This window comes from Saccopteryx bilineata, chromosome 2 (genome assembly GCF_036850765.1).
Source record: "Saccopteryx bilineata isolate mSacBil1 chromosome 2, mSacBil1_pri_phased_curated, whole genome shotgun sequence".
Classification (NCBI taxonomy): domain Eukaryota; kingdom Metazoa; phylum Chordata; class Mammalia; order Chiroptera; family Emballonuridae; genus Saccopteryx; species Saccopteryx bilineata.
This window is the reverse complement of record NC_089491.1, coordinates 322,059,054-322,084,558: the sequence shown is the minus strand read 5'-3', so window position 1 is coordinate 322,084,558 and position 25,505 is coordinate 322,059,054. Positions and strand designations below refer to the sequence as shown.

At 37.0% G+C, this 25,505-nt stretch overlaps 1 protein-coding gene across 3 annotated transcripts in view; it reads left to right on the top strand.

Moving 5' to 3' along the window:
- Positions 1 to 1,020: 1,020 nt before the first annotated feature.
- Positions 1,021 to 25,505, top strand: part of TFEC (transcription factor EC) — an 81,335-nt gene continuing 56,850 nt past the window's right edge. For 2 of the 3 annotated variants that reach the window (XM_066255241.1, XM_066255240.1), the window contains exon 1: positions 1,021 to 1,090. In XM_066255241.1, coding sequence (XP_066111338.1) covers positions 1,034 to 1,090 — 57 coding nt within the window. In that variant the 5' untranslated portion in view covers positions 1,021 to 1,033. Of the gene's footprint in view, positions 1,091 to 7,227; positions 7,461 to 25,505 lie in introns of those variants that run through there. The other variant, XM_066255242.1, reaches the window with a different exon arrangement.

Genomic DNA, 25,505 nt, shown 5'->3' with positions numbered 1-25,505 from the left:
AATGGAAGCTTTGCCAGAGGGAGGTTCTCGGCGTGACAACATCCACTCTGCTCATGTAACTGGGTAGCATGAGTGATTTTTTTAAACACAAAGGCAAGAGAAATTTGGATATAACCTTTGCATAAAAATTCAGTAATTAACATGAATATTTTGCTTCAAATATATTGTTTTTAAAGATAGGTAAAATAAGCAAATGATATAATTGTTACAGAAAGAAGGCAAATTTTCACAGCACAAGTGATAGTTTGGGCACAAAGTCTTATCTTTAGATTGTTTCAGTCCATGCAGAAAACTAGTAAATAAAATCAGACTTCTTTAGAAGTTTCATTTGTAAAGGCAGTGAGTAAATAGTGTTCATGTCCCCCCAAAATACTGGGTTATGAAAAATAATAAAAGTTAGAAATCTTATAAGCTGACTTGTATACCTTCCATCTACATGAGAAGATAACATGTTCTTGAACAAGATAAATATTATCTTGGAGTCACACGGGAGCACAATTATATGTAGGGAAAATGTGATTATATGAAATAAGAGAAATTTGTTGGCCTTACGTAAAAACTCAAAATCTAGTAATACTCTAAACAAAACTGCAGTTCTTAAAAACTGAAAATTGGTGCGGGTCAGTTTGTTGAAGAAATGTTAAATGTGAGATTTTAACATGCTGCAATAAACGTGGGATCTTAAGTTCATTTTGATAACAATCATTATAATACATGTGCATTTTTCTGGGAAGCAATGTTATTTGTGGGCCAATAATTGGATACACGAGAGGCTTTGCGGTGGCCACAGTGCTGTGGTGGAGTAGCTTTGTTGGAGTGCTCTTTGTCAGACTGGTAGCATATTTCAGATAAAGAGAGGAAGTTCTCTGACTTGAAACTGCTGTGTCATTTCTTCTTCCTTAACTGAAATTCCAACCTAGTTTCAGGAAATGCCCTAGTGAGCCACTTCTCTTTTCTCTTTCCTCTACTAAGTGGATTCCCACCAGCCCAAATTATTCATGATTAGATCTTTCACTTTGGTTGTCCCTTTGGCATGGTGCTTATGATATGGAAAGAGGGTGCTAACACTGATAGAATCCAATCTTTGCTGGTAGGTAACTAAACCTGCAGGTTTATCTTCTGTGCTTTAAACAAACTCTGAAGACAGTCTAATCAATACTGATTTTACTTTGATATGTGTGGCTTGCTTATAAGTTTGGTTTTGTTTTGCATGGTCTCTAGATGTCAGGATATTAGTCAACTGTGATTTGTTGTAATTTGGATAAAATATATCTAAAACTTAATGTCTTATTTTAATCAAGATGGAGAAATCACTGTTTTAGTTCATGATAACCAAAGCAATTTCTTCTTCCAGTTCAATATTTTCAAATATTTACTAAATAAGAACATAATTTAACATTTTATTTTATACATTATTTTGAGCAAGTGTTAATTTCTGTTTACATTTTAGCAATATATATTTCATAAGCTTTTAAATATAAAACAAATTACCATTCATAGCAGAAAGAACACCAGATAGTACTTTAGCATTTGTTGTTTTTCCAGAGTTAAACATTCTTTTGGATTTTTAAATGAATATTTGAATCCAGAGAATTTGTGTAGGAGATGTTGAGTATCCCAAAACAATAATTTTTTATAGGAATAGTTTCCCATTATAATAGTTAAAGTTAAATTAGGGACTTGAAGATTGTATATTGGAATATATATATATATATACATATATATATACATATATTAATATATACTTAACTGCACATATTTTTCTATATATTTGTTTAGATGAATTATAATTTCATAGTTTCAATATTACAATGTTTCATCAGAAGTAGACATTTTGAGAAAAATAAACCTGAGGTCATCTTTAATTCATTTCAGGAAACTTATTAGTAACTTATTTACTGGAAACTTCATTTAGCATTTAAGAGACTGAAATAACCTTTACAATTCTTCCCTGTTCAGAGCCTGTGTCAACAAAGCAAAGTGAAACAGAACGTGGAGTTTATTATCAAGATTTTTCAAACAGTTCTGCTTCCCTTCTATTTTAGATGAATCTGGGCATGGCTTTATACCTTTGAGTAGCTTTTGGCTATTGAATTAATATTAAATCTTTTACTTTCTTGGTGGAAGCTACCTTAAACAAGCCAAAATTTTGGTATTTGTTTTAAGAATAAATTAAAAAAATTTTTTTGGTTATAAAACAAATGGAATATATATAATTTTCATGTTATTTCTTTGGCTTTAATTATTTTTATTTAAAAAATTTTTAGTTTCCTTCCAAAGTAGAATAGTTCAATGTATAAGTGAATTTTGTTGAACTGAAACTTGGAATTGATGTCAAAAAAGAAACAAACTGAAAAATATTTCTTAAAAGTCAAAGTCAGCTTAATTTTAATAAGTGTGGCACCAGGGTTTGAGGTCTCGACAGCCAAAATAACTTAGAGGACTTTACATGTGATGCACATCTAGTATAAGTGATATTTTTAGAAATTATAGTAATTAACACAGTGTAAGTGGATATTAATTTTTTTAAAGTGGTTTGAATAGCTAGAAGGGAGAAAGGAGAAAAGAAAAAACTGAAAAACGTTCTTTTTTTGGTGACAGAGACAGAGAGAATCAGAGAGAGAGGGACAGACAGAGAGGAAGGGAGAGAGATGAGAAGTATCAATTCTTCATTGTGGCACTTTAGTTGTTCATTTATTGCTTTCTCCTATGTGCCTTGACCAGGGGGCTACAGCAGACTGAATGACCACTTGCCAGAGACAGCAACCTTGGGCTCAAGCTGGTAAGCCTTGCTCAAACTATATGAACCTGTGCTCAAGCCAGGCGACCTCAGGGTCTTGAACCTGGATCCTCCACATCCCAGTTTGATGCTCTATCCACTGTGCCACCATGTGGTCAGGCTGAAAAAAATTCTTAAACAATAATTTCAAATGAATGAATGAAATATGATTCAAATGATATAATGATGGATATCAATAAATAAATATATAATACATGTGGAAATGCAATTATTCAATTCTTTATAAGTCAACTTACAAATAGAATTATATGAAATCAACTAGACATGCCAAATTTTTCATGGAGGTAAATTTAACTAATTCTTATAGCAAGAACAGTAATAATAATTAGATTAAGCAATGGAGTGATAGCATTTGCAGAGACGTAATGTTTACAAACAGTAGACTGCAACTTTTACACTATTTGGCAAAATAAAACAAATGTATAATGCAAAATACAGTTCCGGAACAGATATTACTGATTATGTTTAATAAGAGAGAGGACTCAGTGAGGCATGCAGCGGAAGGTGGATAAGGAAAGCTGTAGAAATTACAAGTGTCCTCAAAAACATAACCTATGTGGGGAGAGTTTAACAGTAATCTTACGGAAAAATGAATGACAAGAAACCAATGTCCTGAAGTGTTTTTTATTTTATAGAGTTGTGAATTCCCACCCTGTTAAGGACTCTGTGGGCTGAGGTGCAATTGTTTGGAGATATGTCAAAATTTGGCAGATATTCCTTTGTCTATAAGGCCTTAATGACTGTTGATAATTTTATGATTCTATTAAACTGTATTTATTGGAGCTTAGAAAGCCATGGCCACTTATCAACAAAAATAGAATGGTGTGAAAATGTAAGACAGGTAGTTCATGTTCAGTAGAAAAATTAGAGAAATCAGTATTATTAAAAATTGAGCCTGACCAGGTAGTGGCACAGTGGATAGAGCATCAGACTGGGACACAGAGGACCCAGGTTCAAGATCCTGAGGTCACCAGCTTGAGCGCGGGCTCATCTGGTTTGAACAAGGTTCACCAGCTTGAGCCCAAGGTCGTTGGCTCAAGCAAAGGTCACTCATTCTGCTATAGCACTCGGTCAAGGCACATAGGAGAAAGCAATCAATGAACAACTAAAGTGCTACTACAAAGAATTGATGCTTCTCATCTCTCTCCCTTCCTATCTGTCTGTCCCTCGTTCTATCTTTGTCTCTGTCACACACACACACACACACACACACACACACACACACACACACACACACACGTGAAAACAGTAAGACAAGTTGTGGAATTTCCTCAGGTGCCTAGCTTTAAGAACAGATTGGTCAAGGAGGGGAAGCCCTACTCCCGAGATTGTACTTGCTCCCAGGATACTGGGAGAGCTTTAGTCTGAACATCTTAAAGACCCAGTAGGTTGCTGTTTTTCTCTTCTTTCTTCAGTTTTGGAGAATTGAAGCATAGAATTTAAGAAGGCAATTGAAGCGGATGAGTCTAGGAAATAGAGGTTAAGTGTTAATAAGGATTCCCATGCCACCTTGTATGCATTCCTGAGTTATGTGGAAGAATGTTTCCGAATCATCTCTCGCCCTCACTGAACTGCCCCCCCAACCTGGTGGCCCGTGTGCTGGACCACCAGAGTCTGGTCCACTTTCCTCACTGGCTAAGAAACCTGTCACCCTCCCTCTGTTCTCCTTTATTCCTTCTTGTGTGAACGTGTTTCCAATACAGGAGCTCATAACAAAATAAGTTCTGAAAGATATTCAGCTTTCTTCACTATATTTCCACCCAGATAAAAATCGGAGTCAGAACTTTCTGTTATATTTTGCTATATTTTTTTCTCCCTCTGCCCAAACTCACTCTCCATCTTTCCCCACTCCCCCCAAATTTAGAACAGTACCTACTACATTGAAAACCTGGCAGGTAACGATTTCAGCTGATGTCTGTAGGGAATTCTTCAGCAGCTAAGAGTTTATACGCTCTGCTCCCTTTGATCCTGTGCGAATTCAAATGGATTTGAACCTACTGAACAGTTTGCAGTCTGCCACTGTTTCCTAAGCAGCATTTCTTTTTCTTTCATTTTCTTTTCTTTCTTACTTTTTTTTTTTTTTGGTACCATCAGACTTGAACTTCTGGTAAACTTTTAGGTTTCTTAATTAATCTTAGTCTAAGAGGCATCTAATCCTTTAGTTATACCATCAAATGTTTCTCTCCACTTGGTCAATCATTTTTCCTCTTCTGTAGCTTTTTATTGTCCTTCACACGTGGAAGGCACTTCTCACAGGATGGAGGATTTTTTCATTCCATCAGAATTAAACCTACCATTAAATGTTTTTCCCATAAGCATATCAACCTTCTTTACTTTCTTTCTGCATTCAAATATTAAAACATCGTTTTTACTGCAAAAAAAAAAAATAATAAACCCATTTTTTTAAATCAGCCTTTTGAATGCTTATTGTGGATCTAGGGGATATAGTGTTTGGAATCTCTGAGCATATTGACTCCTAAGCATAGAAACCAGGCAGGTTTGTCTGCCCAGAGAGAGGACTGATGATATTGCCTTCTAGAGAACATAGGTGTGATTTTGTCTTGATCAGTTACTTAGTTAATATCTACATCAGTTTGGGTAAGCTGAAGGTATACAAGTAGAAGAGTGTACCAGGTGCTGTACTAGGTTGCGAGGATAAGATGTGTCAGATAGGTTACCTGCCAATGAGCAACTGCATTTCAACAATCACATTGGAAAGTGTTATAAAAAAGTACAGTGTGTCCGTAAAGTCATGGTGCACTTTTGACTGGTCACAGGAAAGCAACAAAAGATGATAGAAATATGAAATCTGCACCAAATAAAAGGAAAACCCTCCCAGTTTCTGTAGGATGAATGGCAGCATGTGCGCATGCGCAGATGATGATGCAACACCATGTATACAGTGGAGCAGCCCACAGCCATACCAGTCGAGATGTGGATGATACAGAGGAAAGTTCAGTGTGTTCTGTGGCTCGCTAAATTCAAATCCATGACCAAAGTGCAATGTGAATATCGGTGCATTTATAACAAAGTGCTATCACATAGGAATAACATTACTTGGTGGGATAAGCAGTTGAAGGAAACTGGCAGTTTGGTGAAGGAACCCTGTTCTGGTAGGCCATCAGTCAGTGACGAGTCTGTAGAGGCTATACTGGATAGCTACCTAAGGAACCCTAAAAAATCTGTGCGTGAGCCCACATCAAACTGCACTGAATAAGTATGAAACTGGGAGAGTTTTCCTTTTATTTGGTGCAGATTTCACATTTCTATTATCTTTTGTTGCTTTCCTGTGACCGGTCAAAAGTGCATCATGACCTTACGGACACACTGTATATATGAACTTCTTATGAGTCTGGGGTTTTGCAGAGTGTCCAAGAATATGATGATTGAAGTAGATGTTGAAAAATAATTAGCTATTCTCCAGACAAGCAAAAGGCAGGAGAAAGGCATCAAATCAAAAATTAGCATTTGCAGGGTTATGGAAAGTATGGCACATTCAAGTGTCTTTGATTAGAACTTGGGATCTTCACAGGGGAGTCGCTTGATCTGCTTGTGTTTAGCAGGCTGTCTCTAGCCATTTGTAACATGTACTGAAATCATTAGTTTTAGCATTTGTTTATAGAGTGTATCTGCTTTAAGAGAGCAAGAATAAGCATGTGTCTCTGGGTTATACTTGCAAAGTGGTTGTACATTTAGCACGAACAGAAGACAAGTATATATTTTTCTAAGAATATGATAGAACCTCCTTCATAAAGCAAATTGAAGGTGGTGGACTATGTCATTTTTCATTGTAGAAATAAGCTCTTACACTGAACAAAGCCGGCCCTGGCCGGTTGGCTCAGCGGTAGAGCGTCGGCCTAGCGTGCGGAGGACCCGGGTTCGATTCCCGGCCAGGGCACACAGGAGAAGCGCCCATTTGCTTCTCCACCCCTCCGCCGCGCTTTCCTCTCTGTCTCTCTCTTCCCCTCCCGCAGCCAAGACTCCATTGGAGCAAAGATGGCCCGGGCGCTGGGGATGGCTCTGTGGCCTCTGCCTCAGGCGCTAGAGTGGCTCTGGTCGCAACATGGCGACGCCCAGGATGGGCAGAGCACCCCCCCCCCCCCCCGTGGGCAGAGCGTGGCCCCTGGTGGGCGTGCCGGGTGGATCCCGGTCCGGCGCATGCGGGAGTCTGTCTGACTGTCTCTCCCTGTTTCCAGCTTCAGAAAAATGAAAAAAAAAAAAACTGAACAAAGCCTAGCTACCAAAGCAGTGGGCCAAGCACATATTTACAAGTGACTCAGTGATTTCTTTTTGGTTGCTTGGTTTAGTGCTGATACAACACACTGTGAAATAGGAAGTCAATTCAGCATTTTTAGCTTCTACTAACTTACCATGTGACTTTGAGTAAGTCCTCTCTCTCTCTCTTTGTCTCTCCAACGTGTGTGTGTGTGTATGTGTGCATGTGTGTGTGTTTGCTGACTATTTTAAGCTAAATTAATATCTAATATCCAGTGTGGTGACTGAAAGACTGGGATCTGGATGGAGTGTGAAGAAAGATTCTGGTAGTGTCAAAATTTAGGTCTTCTGTGCCTGAAGAATAGTTCTGAATTTATTCTTGGGATGCCAAACTTATAATGAATACGGGAGCTCTAACATTGGAAATCCAGCTCAGAGACTGAAGGTAGGACCCTCTCTCCTTCCTTTGGAATCCATGATCCCATATTTCAAATAGATTTTTGGGGCATGGAAGATAACCATGAGCTATTAGTTCATGTATCTGGCCTTTCTTCCCTTAATATTCTCTTCTGAAAACAGCCCCAGAGGATTTTATCTTAGCACAGAGCTCTCAGAGCAAAATCAAGTACAGAATGAAGCAATTTTTGCATAATTTGAGAAGTAACCTTTAATTTGTCTTTCTTCATATGTCTTTCCTACTTTTCCATATTTCCTAAAAGTTTATTGCCAGTAAATTGGCATTTCTATTTGTTTCCAAAGAAAACACTGGTTGTAATATGTTGTATCTAAATTCACTTATATTCCATCCTACTGTGAACATTTCAGTGAAATGTATGATAAAACTTCATCAGTTGCTTAAGATGTATTTTTCCTAAGATAAAACAAACAAAAACAAAATATCAAGCAAAGGTATTTCAGAATATACTAGTAGAAAAGAAAAATAAATGCATATGCTAAAATATCAAATCCTCCACTGGAGGATAAATGGGAGTCAGTAAGTGTTAACCACTCAGCTGGAGTAGCACATACAGTATCTTAGAAGAGTTTTAATGAGTATCACTATCAGCTCTATTACAGTACATAAAATCTTTTTTCTTCGCCAGTTGGTAATAGCTAAAATTGATTGGGCTCTCATCAGGTACTGAAAGGCTTTACATGTGTCACCTCTTTTGAGCCTGACAATACCCTTGAGGCAAAAGCTGTTATATTTACTGTTCAGTAAAATGAGGTTTTTGAGGAATAGCAAATTTTCCCAAGGTAACCAGTGAGTGAGTAATAGAGCAGGGACTTGTATCTAGTTCTGTTTGGTGCTTAGACAGAGGTAAATTACACAACCTTTTTTTTTTTTCTGACCACTTTTCAATTCAAACTTTTTCTTTGTTGTTCTATTTCATTCATTTTTGAACATAATCTTGTCTTTATAGCAGAAAAGGGAAAACAGTTCCAGAAAGAAGGTTTGGGGAAAATCAGAAAGCACTGCGATGCTAAAAGTGGTTCCTAGGCTTACATATGGATAATGAGGTCTTTGACTGTGTTACATTTGCAAAAATCGCAGTTGCAGAGGTAACAAAGGACAAGAATAGATGGCTCCTTTTCATAAAAAAAAGGGCAAAGTGAAGAGACTCATTAATGTTGAAGCAGCAGATGGATAACCAGTGACAAATATCAAGTAGATTTGCTTCAGTTTGGTCAGAGAAAGGTCATTGATTATTTTTGGTTAAACCAGTTCACAGAGGCCAGGTCTCACTAAAAAAGGGAATTAATTGCTTCCATTTCCCACTAATTGCCTCAACATTTCCCTTTGCTTTGTCATTGGAGATTTGGTCAGAGAGGCAAAAAGTCAAAAGTCAGAGTTTGATGGAATCTACATAAAAAGGGAATCTGAGGAGACCAAATTATGGCATTTGGTGTAATAATGATAATGATAGTTAGCATTTTTCACTGGGAGTGCTGTAGATTTTTAGAGACCTTTTCAATCTTTAATCAGACCGTAGGGCACATTTAAGAGAGTTCACTGTTTTTATTTCCATCTAGAGGATAAAGCATCACAGAGAGATGAACTGACCTAGGGCAAGTCTCCTGAGATGTTAATCCTGTATGTTGGATTATACCCCCCTATGCTGAGTTTTAGCTTGAAGCCTGGGCTCTTCCCAGAGGTACCATTCATTCATGCTCCTTCAGAGTTTCTAGGCTTTTTGTACATTATTGTCTGAGATTACAACCTCTATCTATGACAAAAAAAATCAGCCAAGAAACAGCATGAAAGGTTTTGATGTCACAACAATTGTTTAGTTTGTAGGATCTGAATTAATGCTCCAAATTCCTTCAATTAACATAACATTCTACTTTGTATTTGCTGAATTAACCAGTCTTTGAAATCCTGTCCAACTCTACCCATGTCCTTTGGAATGTGTGAGTTTTCTATTTCAGACATTTTGCTTTATTCTTTTGTAGCACAAAGCAGTAGTATCGAAAGTGGAAAGAACATTGGTCCTAGATATGGTAGGATCAGTCACTTTGTCTTCTCTGATATACTTATAGCACCTTCAGAGGCCCAATAGACATGTTCTCTTTAGGAAGTCCTAAATCTGCAATATCAACAACTCTTCTTTGCTAGAATAACCAGAGATATAAGTTGTTATTAATTAGATATTTATTACATTATAGGCTCTTAGAAACATGGTAAATTAGATTAAAATTAGGTTTTAAAGCACGATGGTTAGGTTTCAAATCAGGTCCTGTCTTTGATCCCAGGCTTCTCAGTTTCTTCATGTAAACCTTATACACCTCATTGGGTTTTATGATTATTAAATGTGAAAGTGAAGGTAAAAATACCTGGACAATGCCTGCGGAAATGGGGACATGGAAACTTTAGGAACATGCCTTTTAATATTGTTATAAATTAGGAAGATATTATATGGTAACATTATTAATTGAAATAAGAGCAAACAAACTTAAGATGCTGGTATAAAATACATTTAGTAGTTTATAAAAATATCTGAATAAGATGCTCTCACAGTTATGCTGAACTTGAACTGTTCCTTCTTCCTGTGGTCAGATGCTTTTCTACAGCACGTCCCCCTGACCTGACCCTGTTAAAAATACCATGCTCACATTAAACCATTTAGTAATCAGACAGTCCTAGGAACTGAGCAGCATTACTGCACTCACGACACTGAGGATATTTGCATCATGAGAGGGAAATACTTAGCCCATAGGCACTCAGCTTGTCGGTGCTAAACCCAGGTTTGAAGCCAGGTGGGCTAATTCTGACATCTTAGCTGCCGCTTTACCCATGCTTTTGACACATCAAACTGCAATAGAAGGTTGTCATTTTTGAAAGCAGAGAAATTTAGTCATCTTTACCTTCATTTTTAAATCAATTAAGGCCTGCCTGAGAGCGACCTAAGAGAGGCAAGGGGGAGGGTCCAGCAGGAGAAAAACACTGTTATCAAGAGTGACCTCTATGTCGCCAAACCGTACATTGGGTCCTTTCTAAGTGTTTTTATTTAATCTCAAAGAGTATACAACTACCCCATTCCCTTGTCAGGACACATGTCTCAGTCTTCTGACCCTCTGAGGAAGAAATGTTGGGAGCAGGGAATTCTGGTCCTTCCCAGGTGCTTTCCTGTTTGCCCTTCCCCCCTGCCTTCCTGCCTGAACCCTCAGTGAGTTCAGTGCTGAAGCTGAGGACCAATTCTGACGAGAACCCTAATTATCCAACTAGTTGCTCACAACTTTTTTTGACTTGTTTCTCTCCAACAATGTAACTTAATAAAAATCCTTTCAAAATATATAAACAGGGCACACCTACTAAAACAGGAAGAGCTAAGAACTGTGTATACATAGGAAATCTGGTTTGACTGTTTTGATTAACTTGACTACTCAAGTCAGTCAAAAAGTAATCAGCAGTTAAGCAAACCATTTTGACAGATTTTTGGCCCACTGTGACTGCTTATTTGACTGGCTTGCCTGTCAGGTTTAAATGGTCAGATTGACTGGAGACAATCTAACTGGAAAATTTAACTTGGGAGAACGTGGGTGTCTGTACACCAGAATCTACTTTAAATAACTTTATTTGAAATCTGTACCTATTTTCCTGGGACCAGTGAGAGAAGTTTGAAAGTGACATATTGCAAACGTTTGACTTTCTAGAGTGAGATGTCTTTCCACTTGCGAAGGCTGGCGATATATTTATAGGCTGAAAAACAATCACATTTTTCCCTATGCACATATAGAGTTCGATAAGATTGAAACTCTACCCTAACTTGGCCAAGTACTAATAAGGCATCATATTCTCTTACTCTTCTGAAGGGTTGATGATGAAATATGACAGCAAATGACTTCTCAGATATCAGGTTACCAATTCAGTCATTAATGATTTGTGGTAAGGAAAAGTTGACCTTGCCACTAATAGTAGTTCTTCTAAAAAGAAAAATTTGAGAGAAAGAAAACTGCAAAACAAGACACCAAACAAAACGTTTGAAGAGACAAAAAAAAAAAAAAAAATAAGTTGCCATTATTATTTGAGCTGTCTTTTAGAAGTAAGCCTTTTATATATCCATGCTTATGTTCCTTTAAGAAATTTACTTTGAAATGAACTTCCAGGTTTGGGCAAGACAAAAACCATACTGTAAAAATAGAGAGAATGATTTATCCTCACATTTATGGGGAGAATATGATGAGATTATTGTCCATTGCAAGCACATTGTGTTAAGTTAGGCCTGTTGGTTGCGTATGCTAGTGTATTTACATTGATAATTTGAAATATCCTGTATTATTGGAATAACATTCATTTGCTACTTTTCCAATGTTCCTAAAACTCTAATTTTTTCTATGAAAATGTTTTGTGAATATTCAGGATTTAAATGCTATTTCATGCACTTTTATTAAATAAGCTTAATGGTAGAAGTTAGGGTCAGAATATCAGTAATAAGTAAAATGAAGACACTATTCTCAAAATAGCTTGCTTAATAGTCATAGTTTCAGGCCCTGGCCGGTTGGCTCAGTGGTAGAGCGTCAGCCTGGTGTGCAGAAGTCCCGGGTTCGATTCCCGGCCAGGGCACACAGGAGAAGTGCCCATCTGCTTCTCCACCCCTCCCCCTCTCCTTCCTCTCTGTCTCTCTCTTCCCCTCCCGCAGCGAGGCTCCACTGGAGCAAAGATGGCCCGGGCACTGGGGATGGCTCCTTGGCCTCTGCCCCAGGCGCTAGAGTGGCTCTGGTCACAACAGAGCGACGCCCCAGGGGCAGAGCACCGCCCCCTGGTGGGCAGAGCCTCACCCCTGGTGGGCGTGCCGGGTGGATCCTGGTCGGGCGCATGCGGGAGTCTGTCTGACTGTCTCTCCCTGTTTCCAGCTTTGGAAAAAATACAAAAAAAAAAAAAGTCATAGTTTCTTTTGTGTTAGAGTCACTTGATGTATCATTCTATTTAAATTTCTTTTTGATTAATAAAGACAAAGCCTACATTAGGTTTGCTTTCAAAATTTTTGCTTTTTAGTCATTTTATGATTATTTTTTAACAACAAAGCCCTTGACCTGAGTAAAAGTAAATTAAATATCATAATTTGAAGAACACTGTAGAGTCTATAAGGGTATATACTATTTAAATGTCCTATGTTCTCAACATTATAGAATTATTATTAACAATGCTTCAGTGATTGTCTTGATGCATCAAATCTTTTCCACCTGAGGATCATTTCCTTAGGCAATAAAAATGTACAAATCTACCTGCCTTGCAGCAACTCATGCTGGTGCTTGTTGTATTGTTCCCTCCTTAGCACTAGGTATCATTGTTTTGAAATACATATTTGTCAATTTGAAAGGCAAACAGCTTCATTTTAATGATCACTCTGATGAGAAAACAAAGATTCAGCTGTGGACCAGTGAGAATTTGAATCCCTTGCTTTGCTCTGGAGCTCTTTAACCTGCGCATTATCTTCACTTTCTTATGTGTGACGCACAGAGAACAAGGCTGTCACCTCACTGGTTTGCTGTGAGGCTTCCGCACAGCAAGATGGAAGTGTTCCCCGCTGTGTCCTTGGTACAGCAAACTCTATATTTGCCAACAATGTATGCCATTATTATCACTGTGATTATGAACATAGCTTTTGTGTTAAAGAGAAAATCAAAATAAAGATAAGCAGTCTTGGTGGATTGATTTTTAACTTTGTGCTGCTTTAATAACTTTGGTTAGTTCATCAATAAAATATGTGAAATAAGGGACTATAATCATACATAAGAGGTCATAAAAAGGATCTGTGGAAAGAGAATGTTGTGTAAGTTGTAAAATATTATGTAAAATGGATTATACTACAGGCCTTATTCATTTTATTTATTGTTGTCTTTGGATTCTATGCCAGTTTTCTGCTTTCCATACAATTTTGTGGCTGTGTATTTAAAAATTCATTTTCAATGACAGAAAAGACAAACTGTGATACTGGTGGTGAAAGTTATTAAAATAGTGGGAATAGTTAAAAATCAAATTATGTATGCCATGTATCACTGTTTTTTGATTCAGTGTCATGAAAACATCATATTTAAAATTAAAAAATAACAACCACCATTTTGTCATTGTAAATATTCTATAAAGAGTAAGGAAGAGAATTAAAACCATATTTGATGCTAAAATTTTTGGAGATAATTCTCATTAAGAAGAGGAAGACTCATTGATAGACAAGTATTTGTTACCAGTAGTATAAAAGTTCTACATTTATAGTAGAACTTTTGGTACCATCAAGCAAGTGACCAGTGTTTACAAGCGTGGACATTTATGAAAATTTTGATTGGTTTCCTAAGGCAGAAGGTTAGTGAGCGATGGGAAGGAGTAAGGATGAGGTTACAAAAGTCAGTGGGGGTAGATCTTGGAGCGCTTTGCTTCCCAGGGTCAGGAGCTTTTAGAGGATCACCCAATGTCCTGAGCTGGGACCACAATGCTCAGCCTTCCCATTCCCTCGCTCTCTCACTCTTTATACTTTCTCTTAGTTCCGACTGAGTCTTCTGATTCATTTGCTATTCAGTTTTCTCACCTTTTGGTCTTTGTTTCCTTCCACTTGTTTCAGTCAGTTCTCACAAGTAGAATCACTTCTTGCCCCATTGCTTTTCTGTTATACCTAATATCCTTGACCAATCAGTCTCTTAGCTCAGTCTCCGGGCAGCTGTCCAGGGAAACAGCCCAGGATGATATGCAGATTGAAGCCTTTACAATTTAAGAGATCTTCAGTTTTAGCTGAGCCTTCCTCTCTTCCTCCATTTCATTTAGTAGATTTTGTACACTTTATTTCTCTCATTGAACTTTATACTTCATCACTTCTGCCCACTCTCAACAGATGAATTTGCCTATAACTTTAGTGAGAAAATCTAATATAAAAAGAAAAATTTTCTACTCTCTCTCCAGAAAACAAAAAATATCTTTATTAAAGCACATTCTTGTTTTATAGAAATAAAATGTTGTTGCCAAAACTAGGTCCTTTGCTTTAGATCCCAATGAACACCTGTCTTTTCAGTCATCTACTTAATCAGTTGTTCTTTCTTAAGTGTATCTATTATGTCTCCTTAATTAAATTTTACCCTCTACATGTAAAGATGGTGAAGTCTACACACACACACACACACACACTCCCAAGTATTAAACCTAGAGCCATCTGTAATAACTGAAGTTCCCCCGAGACTTCTCTTTTTTATGGTCAAGCATTCTGAAAATTTTAAAGCTCATTAAGAGTGTAAACTTTGGAACTGGACTTCTTAGGTTCAAATCTTGGCATTACTAACTATGTCCTTTGGTATATTACTTACCTTCTTTTTTCCTCAGTATTTTTGTTTTTGAAATTAAGATAGGAGTAAGATTGTAGATTTAAAAGTTAACACAAGTCAATTTCTTGGAATAGTTCTTGACATATAATAAGCACCCAATTATTGCTTTTGGTTTTGTTCTCATTCACTTATTTGTTTATTTCAGAAATATTTACTAAGAACCTACCATATTCTAGAGTTGTGTACAATATGGATGTCTAATTGTAAATGAAAGGGACAAATTCTCTGTCCTAAAGTGGCTTAGAATGTAGTCAACAACATGGGTAATGAATAATGACATATGAATATTTAGAGAAATGTCAACACTATACAGGATTTAGAAATAGAAGATATTAAGGAAGGACCCATTTAAACAAAGTTAGGAGACATTATAATCAAGTCTTAAAAATTAAGAAATCGGTCCTTAGAACACAAGGAAACAATTTCCTACCAGGGAGTAAAGCATGTCTGAAAGCTCTGTGGGTGAGAGGGGGCTGAGATAGTGCTTAGCTGATTACAATAACTAAAAATAGAAGTCTGGCACATATACACTATGGAATACTACTCAGCCATAAGAAATGATGACATCGGAACATTTACAGCAGAATGGTGGGATCTAGATAACATGATACGAAGCGAAATAAGTAAATCAGAAAAAACCAGGAACTGCATTATTCCATACGTAGGTGGGACATAAAAGTGAAACTAAGAGACATTGATAAGAGTGTGGTGGTTACGGGGGGGAGGGGGGAATGGGAGAGGGAAAGGGGGAGGGGGAGGGGCACAAAGAAAACAAGATAGAAGGTGACAGAGGACAATCTGACTTTGGGTGACGGGTATGCATCATAATTGAACGACAAGATACCCTGGTCTTGTTATCTTTGAATATATGTATCCTGATTTATTGATGTCACCCCATTAAAAAAATAAAATTATTTAAAAAAAAAAAAATAGAAGTCTACTGTAGCCAGACTCCACTGAGCAGAGGGTAGAATGGTATGAGATAAACTTGGATAGGCAAGGAACCACCTATCCAACTTGTTGGCCATAATAAGAAAACTGGATTTTATTCTTGATAAAATGAGAAGCAACTGAAAGATTTTAAGCAGAAACAAGAATAATCCATCTTAAGATTTAAAAGTCCATCTTGAAGGTACTTGAAGAATGGTCAAGGAACACAATGGCTGAGATGGATGGTCAGCAGCAGAAAATAATTTATGGATATTGGCAGCTAGGAGTGGAGCTCTGGTCATGAAGATAAAGACAGATTTATTTGAGAGCTAGCATGGACAATGTGGATAAGGTATTGTGGGTGAGGAAAAGAAAAGATGCAAGGAAGATTATCCAGTTTTGGGGTTGAGAAACTGGAAGAATAATGATGCCATTAACTTACTTGGAAAAGCCTGGGAAGAAACGGGGGGGGGTATGGTTATGAGTCCTTGGGTGTATAAATTTTAAATCTTGAGATGTTTATGAGTTATTACTCTCTCTTCTCTGTGTGTGTGTGTGTCTGTCTCTCTGTATGTCTCTCTCCCCCTCTCCTTGTAATATAGATAAAGCTGAATATACAAAGAGAGAAAATGTAGGATTCATGTTCTGTTAGTATGTAAATGGTATTAATAACAGTGTGAGTAGATGATATCTCCACATCGACAAGAAGAGGAGAAGGTGCCTAGATCTCAAGTCACTACATGCCAGGTCCATGCTCGCTGGCCATCTGGACAGAATGCAGATTTGGGAGTCAGGCATGTAGATGGTATTTAAAATCATGGGAACAGATACTTCATGTTGGAGACTGTGAAGAGAGAAGGACAAATGCCTGGTGCTGAGCCCTGAGGTCTGCTCATTTACAATTCACAGTGTCCCTCTTGTCTCTTTGGGATGACTTCTGTGTTCACCAACTCTCTGGGATCACTCTCCTGAGAAACACCAGTGACCCAATTACTTTCCAGTTTGCCAACTATATCTTCTGCTCTCTCTCCACACCCCTGCAGCATTGGATTTTGTTAACCACTTAAAAAATTTTTTATTTAGAATATTAAATATAGTACATGTAGTTTAAAATTGATCAATGATTACATGGGTTTCAAATAAACCACTTTATTTCTTGAAACTTTATCCTATTTTGTCTTTGTCATGTCATTCTTTACTAATTTCTAAGTATTTCTTTGGGGTTCCTTTAGTCTTTCTTGTGTATTGCATGCTGATGGCCTTCAAAGGTCTTTACTTGGCATTTTGTATTTTTTTTTTTTTTAATTTTTTTTAATTTTTTTTTTTTATTTATTCATTTTAGAGAGGAGAGGGAGAGACAGAGAGAGAGAGAGAGAGGAGAGACAGAGAGAGAGAAGGGGGAGGAGCTGGAAGCATCAACTCCCATTGTGCCTTGACCAGGCAAGCCCAGGGTTTCGAACCGGCGACCTCAGCATTTCCAGGTCGACGCTTTATCCACTGCGCCACCACAGGTCAGGCCAGGCATTTTGTATTTTTAATATTGATTCTTTATCCTGTGTAACCTTATTTAAAACCCTGATTCAATGACTTCTCAGCTAGCAACCAAATCTGTATTTCTGAGTCCACACATCTGTTTATCAGGTTTCCCTCTTGGGAGGTATTCAGATTTCATAGAGATTACTCTCTTTTCTATAAAACTTTGCCTCCTCCACTCCTTATTTTGTTAACTGCCATTGTTTCCACCATTTCCATTTTCAGACTAGAGAATCATATATGAATCTTCTTCTCCTTCACTACATGTAGAAACCAATCAGAATTATTACACAGCCTGACCAAGTGCTGGTGCAGTGGATAGAGCATTAACCTGAGAGGCTGAAGATCCAAGTTCAAAACTCCAAGGTCGCTGGCTTGAGCACAGGCTCACCAGCTTGAATACAGGGTTGCTGGCTTGAGTGTGGAACCATAGATAAGACCTCGTGGTAGCCGATTTGAGCCCAAAGATTGCTGGCTTGAACCTAGGGTCACTGGTTTGAGCAAGGGGTCACTGGTTTTGCTGGAGCCACTCGATCAAGACATATCTGAGAAAGCAACCAATGAACAACTAAGATGCCACAACTATGAGTTGATGCTTCTTATCTCTCTCCCTTCTTGTCTGTCTGGTCTGTCCCCTCTCCACCCCCTCCCTGCTGAAAAAAAAAATTCTATACATATTTTTTATTTAATTCCTCTGTATTAGGGGTTATATTTGACCTATACTACTCACAAAAATTAGGGGATCAATGGATGTGCAGATACTTCAGTACTTTCAGCTTTTTATATAGTGCATTTTCACCAATAAAATAAAAGTTAGTTTTGCATCTCATTTGCATAATCAAACAACTTTCTTTGACATGTTTGCTTCTCTGATGTTCTTGTTTAATAAAAAAAAATCAAATGCTGTTTTTATTGCTTCATATTCATTATGAAATATCCTAATTTTTGTGAGCACTATAGTTTTTTAGTATTAAATACCATTGCCTTAGCTTGGGCCCTCATTTCTTCTCTCCTTAAATATTACTGAAAATTTCTATGTGTTCTTCTTGTGTCCAGTCTGCTTTTTCCATAATTTGGTCTCCATATTTTTACCAGAAAGATATATCTAAAATGTTAGTTGATCACATTATTATCCTGCTAAAAGCTTTGTGTGGCCCATCCGGGATATAAACTTAGAGTGAAATTAATTCCTGTTTGTGAGCTGGCTTCTGTCTGCTTTTCTATTTTCACCTGTCCCTACATATACTTTCTTGAAATCATACTTAGAAAGAAAGAAAGAAGGAAAGAAGGAAAGAAATAAAGAAAAAAAAGAAAGAAAAATAAAGAAAGAAAAGAGAAAAAGAAAGAGAAAAGAAAGAAAAGAAAGAAAGAGAAAAGGAAAGGAAAGGAAAGAAAGAGAGAGAGAGAAAGAAAGAAAGAAAGAAAGAAAGAAAGAAAGAAAGAAAGAAAGAAAGGGAGAGAAGGAAGGAAGGAAGGAAGGAAGGAAGGAAGGAAGGAAGGAAGGAAGAAAAGACACTTTGCCTTCATAGCTTCTATTACTGGAGCAATTAGTAACACTGGGAGGTTAATTAAAAGCATTAGATTTAGGAAATTAACCTTTGTTAGAAATTTCCTCAGGTGACTTCAGCTATGATAGCAGAATCCCGTACTACCAGCATTTCCATTAAGGGTGTTTCCTAAACCGTCAGCAAAATTCTCAATGTTACAAGAATGAGAATATAAAACTTGGAACTAAATTAAAAAGGAGTACATATTAGTTCCCTATTGCTGCTGTAATAGCATTCCACAAGATCAGAGACTTAACATACATTTATTATCTTAAGTGTTAGAGGACTGAGGTCTAAAATAATTTTCATTGAGCTATAATCCATGGCTCACCAGGGCTCAGTTTCTGTCTGGGGACTGCAGGGAAGAGTCTGTTTCCTTGCCTCCTCCAGCTGCTAGCGGCTGCTGCATCCTTTGACTCAATGTTTATCACTGTGACATCTGCTTCTACAGTCACATCTCCTTCTGATGAATCCTGACCCTCCTCTCTCCCTCTTATAAGCACCCTCCCTTGAAATTACATGTGGCCTATCCAGATAATCCAGAATAGTCTCTCCATCTAAAACTCCTTAATTTACACCCAAAGTCCCTTTTATAATGTAAGCTTATTGTTGGGCAGATAAAATGTATTATGCTCACTTTGTTAAAGATGGAGGCCGTCGCCCAGGTGATATTAATGTGTGTTGAGAATCCTTGTAGCCTGGGGCTTGGTTTTGGGATTAAGCCTTTCCCACCCTTTTTGATGTGGGGCGGTACAATCCAATCATGCCTCAGAAAGTGACTTTGTATTAGAGACTTCCCTATTTTGTATATTGGATTAAGAGTTTCAATTTCTACACTATAAAATGGGGACGGAACGAGAGTTTGCGCTCTTGGTTCCTGAGATTATCATTAGAAGAGAGAGCAGAGGAGAGCAGAAAAAAGCCACGTGGAGGAGGCCAGGAGAAGCAGCCAAGATGGCGGAGTGCTGAGTGAGATGCCAGTTTGTGTAGAGTTTGTATCTGGGATAAGGAAGGAGATGGGGAAAAGAGGTGAATAAGTCTGGTGAGCTAGAAACCTTTGATTCTAGGAAACTCGGATAAATCAGTAGCTTTGTGAGCACTGAATGTGACTGGGTTTTGGAGCCCAGTGTGTATTTTTACTTGCCCGCCGGGTGCAAGCTAGAATTAAAGATGACAGCCCATCAGTTTTTGGCTCTGTTGTTTCTTTACCGACTGTCTGAATCCAATGCGAACCTGCATGGACTGGGCTGCTGTGATGGTGGCCCTGGCTCTGGCTCCTGGCTTTACACTTATATATCCACAGGTTCTAGGATTATATGTAGACATCTTTGATAAGGAGGAATTATTTCACCTACCACAGAATAATTGTAAATAGTTTATAAATGTTTAAAAGTCTAAAGCAATATATATTTTTAATAAATTTATTTTCTCCTTTTATTTTTCAATGAAAAAATTTTATTTTAATTGGTTTATCTTCTCAAATTAATATGGAAAATAGAATTATGGATCTTTATCTTTGAAGTCACAGCAATATATTTTCACATATACCAAAACTATAATATTAACCACCATGTTGATTTTCTCTTTATTTCTCAAAAGTACTTGACAAAAAAGAAAGTTTTTGCAAATACTTTTTCGTTATTTCAATTCTTGCCAACCTTTTATGTGCATTTGTTCATTTCTTAAATTTATTCCTTTGAGCAAGGAATTAAAAAGTACTAAATACAATACACATGATATTTATATAGAGCAAGCCTAAGTGAAAATTATATTTTCTGCATTTATCTCCTTATCCATCCACCCTTTCTCTTTTGCAAAAGGAGTTAGAAATTTTTAGGAGAGAAACATAAAAGTAACAGTAAAAATAGTATAAAGAAACTAAAATTTTCCCTGGGGGAGAGGATAAGACTCTTCAGAACAGTGTGCGTTTAAATACATATATCTAGAATCTAAAGTGGAACAAAGCACCTTAAAGAAAGACTCATCTAGAGTTAGTATTTTCTGATGTTAGAGTTCAACTATAACAATGTCCTTTACTATATGGAGACCCCACATCCTACAGCATTTGATGGCTACCAAACAGATGAAATAAAACACAAAATAAAACAAAAAAACAAACAAACAATCATAAGTGAATCATGTCAAGCTCTATTAAGAGTGGGGAGGCAATTCCAAAGCCACCAGAGTAGAGGTGGCTGATTCATATATGTATTTGCTTACAGGACAGTTTTTTTTCTCTAATAGTGGGGGCTTGAGTTGAATTTTCTTTTTCTGTGAGTTGATAATAAGTTACTTGCAGATGAATGTATTTGAAGTCAAAATATGAGAAGTTCACATGTTTGCCTGTATGATTGTGAGCAAGTCTGATAATCTTTTAGAGCTTCAGTTTCTTCATTCATAAAAGGAGGAAAAAGTTATTCAAATCATCAGAATGTTGATTCAGTTTGTGACTGTGGATGCTATTATTTTGCATTCTGAACTTTCAACTGGTCCATGAAGTCCTGTGTTCAGTCCTCATTTATATTTCATGGCACTGTACTTTATACAACTATAAAAAATTTAAAACAGAAGCACGTTTATTTGATTCTAAAAGAACATTGTCCTTCAGTAACAAGGGTAAGGTAAAACTACAATTCTATAGCTGAAGGCCTTTCCTACAAAAAGGCATAATTATATTAGGAATATGATTAATGTAGATAATGTAATAACAGGTACATTTAAAACATAGAGAGCCAAAAAGCATCATGTTTACTAGTTAGGTAAAACAAAGACAATATAAATTTTACCTCCCCCTGAGAAATGGTAGTAATATCTACAAAAATTGAGAGACAGAAATATACTTATGAAATAAAACCATTTTCTTCAGTTTGTCAATCAAAATGAATAATTTCAAAGTCTCATTTTCAACTAGATTATTTTAATATTTAACTACATAAAATACTGCAATCATTTTCTTTAGAAAATGGTTAGACTAGAATACTGCAGTTCTAATGATGACATATTATTATGATAAAAATGACTTAATTAATTGATGATCATATATCAACTTATAAAGTAGATAAAAGATTTTAAAAGTTTTCAAATCTAAGATAATATAAAACTATATGAATTGTTTAAAGTATTCTGAGGAATAAACCTTTATAATCTTTTTAGTTTTCAAGAACTGTATAAATTTCTTTGCTATAAATCTAACTAGACTAAGTGGCCAGTTCGTTTCTTTTATAATGTATGCATTTATTGATAATCTATTGATATTACCCCAAATATAACCATTAAGATATGATTAAAAATAAAAAAAATATATAATGTGCTTGTAAAAGAATGATACAAGAGATGGCAAGTATTGTAGGGAGGCTTGGGTTTTTTTCCAGATGTTCTTCTTTATGGCTTTGTTTCTCTTTTAGAACATGTAAATTTTTAAAAAATGTAATGGATGACTTTCCATGATATTTGAAGTATAACCTTTTAAAGCAGTCAGCCTTGTTTCTCCTTTGCTCTCTGCATCCTTGAAAGAACATTCACAACTTCATAATAAAAATAATACCAAAATGTCACTATACCGAGTATGAAAAATAATACATTTAAGTATTACATGAGAGCGTTGTTTTAAGTTGAAAGTAACTGTGAAGTGTAAAGCATCATTAAAATACAGTTGTTGATTTCTCAAGCAAATGGTTGCTTTATAAAAATCTTCCTGATAAATATTAATGTTTAAGTATTAATTCAGTCAAATAAACATTTTTTTGTAAAAAGAAATTTAAGACATCTTCCTGAATCTAGCATAAGTATTATAATTACCTTGTGTATTTCCATACTTATAAGAAACAATTGAATTGTATCAGAAGCTTCCAAAAAACATAAACTGTAATATTGCCTGATTTAAATAAAGCGTTAGCACTTATTTCAAATATGCCTAATAGTACAAAATATAATGTTATATCTGGAAAATTAATATTATTGGAAGACTACGTCTCTTATTCATTGAATAGGTTTGTTAAACTGAAAAGGACATATTCTCATCTCATTAGTTCTTTATATGCTATCAAGAGATAGTATGTATTCAATTTGAATTTGAATTTTTAATACATAATAATTTTTGAAAATAAAAAGCATCTAAATACCGAACTGACATTTTAAAAACTAACTGTGAAGGCCCATTTCAGTTTCTTTTTTGTTTATGTTTTTATTAAGTGAGAAGCAGGGAGGCAGAGAGACAGACTCCTGCATATGCCCTGACCAGGATCCACTAGACAAGCTCCCTATGGGGTGATGCTCTGCCCATCTGTGGCTCTTGCTCTGTTGCTCAGGAACCAAGCTATTTTAGCACCTAAAGCGAGGCCATGGAGCCATCTTCAGTGCCCAGGGCCAACTTGCTTGAACTATTTAAGCCATGACTGCAGGAGGAGGGGAGAAAGAGAAAGAGAGAGAGAGAAGGAAGGAAGGGGTGTCGGAGAAGCAGATGGTCACTTCTCCTGTGTACCCTAATTGGGAATCAAATCTGAAATTTCCACACACCAGACAAGGCTTTACTGCTGAGCAAACCAACCAGCCAGGACTCCATTTGAGTTTTTATTTATGGTTATTCTAAGGTCAAATGACATAATATATGCAAATATATATGCAAAGCATATAGCACAGTCCTTTCTACATGCAGTTCACCCAATAAATAAAAAGAAGTACAAAATTTCTCATTAAAAAACCTAGGGCTAGGCCCTGGCTGGTTGGCTCAGCAGTAGAGCATCAGCCTGGCATGCGGGGGACCCGGGTTCGATTCCCGGCCAGGGCACATAGGAGAAGCACCCATTTGCTTCTCCACCTCCCCCCCTCCCGTCCTTCCTCTCTGTCTCTCTCTTCCCCTCCCGCAGCCGAGGCTCCATTGGAGCAGAGATGGCCGGGGTGCTGGGGATGGCTCTTTGGCCTCTGCCCCAAGCGCTAGAATGGCTCTGGTCTCGGCTGAGCGATGCCCCGGAAGGGCAGAGCATCGCCCCCTGGTGGGCAGAGCATCGCCTCTGGTGGGCGTGCCGGGTGGATCCTGGTCCAGCGCATGTGGGAGTCTGTCTGACTGTCTCTCCCGGTTTCCAGCTTCAGAAAAGTGCAAAAAAGAAGAAGAAGAAGAAAAAAAACAAAAACCTAGGGCTAGCTGTGTTTTTGAATTCTCAATATTTCTGATTTTAAAAGATCAGGCCCTGGCCGGTTGGCTCAGTGGTAGAGCATCAGCCTGGCGTGCGGAAGTCCCGGGTTCGATTCCCGGCCAGGGCACACAGGAGAAGCACCCATCTGCTTCTCCACCCCTCCCCCTCTCCTTCCTCTCTGTCTCTCTCTTCCCCTCCCGCAGCTGAGGCTCCATTGGAGCAAAGATGGCCCGGGCGCTGGGGATGGCTCTTTGGCCTCTGCCGCAGGCGCTAGAGTGGCTCTGGTCACAACAGAGCGACGCCCTGGAGAGGCAGAGCATCGCCCCCTGGTGGGCGCATGCGGGAGTCTGTCTGTCTGACTGCTTCCCTGTTTCCAGCTTCAGAAAAATACAAAAAAAACAAAAAACAAACAAACAAAAAAATAAAGATCATATGAAACAATCTTAAATAAGTACGTGATGTTGTGAACTTCAAATAAAACATCATTGTACAGTGTATGTATACATATATGTATATTTGTGTGTCTTGGCTTCTTCTACTAAATATTATATATAGGGGATTTATTCTTATTCTGTGGAACAGAGATTTATTTATGTTCATTATTATGTAATACTTAACTGAATAAATATGCCACAATTAATTTTGCTTTCAAGATTTTGCTATTACAAATAAAACATCAATGAATGTTCTTATGCATGTATTTTTGTAAATAATATTATTACCTATAGGAGAAGGGTTAGAAACAAGAGAGGCTGCTGTTCATTGTTGTTTAAAGATCTTTTGTCTCCCAACACAACACTTAAGATTATTTGAGAATTGAGAAATATCTCATTCACAGAAAAGTTAAATTGCACGTGAAGCTTCATCTGATCTCTGGAATAACTAAAACAACATTAGAAGAAACTGTTTTTCTTTCCTATTACCTTAGATTATATAATATAAATGTTATTACAACAATAAAATAAAGAAGTGTGAAAATAAATGAACTATGGTATATATACAATTTAGTCCTTGACACTCCCTTGGAAGATCCAAAAACAACCTCCCATAATCAAATATGTGACTATAGCTGAAGCAATGTATTTGGGATAAAGTAAGACTATAGATAGCCTTAATGCATTTTAGATCTGATTTTGGTACCAAATAGGTAAGCACCAAATTTTTTAAAATCTGATTTTTAGAGCTTCTTGCATTTTGGAATTGCAGTTGAGAGACTGAGGACTGACAAGATGAGTTGTAAAACAGTTGAACTAGAAAAACACTGCTGTATCTATGTCAAAAGGATGGATAAATAATTTTGGAAATGATAGACTAAAAATTATTTCATTAAGGAAGATTTATATGATGATGTAAATACACACAGACTTCAAATAAGCATTTTGCAAAATGTTTGAAAAAACACCAATGGAATCTAGGGGTAAAGAGAGTTTAGAATGAGAATGGATTTTTCTGTGTAATTAGAACTTGGGAAGCTGAGCTGCCCAGTTTTATGCCTTCTCCTCTGGTAATTCTGTTTCTCTTCTAATGTTCATCTCATCA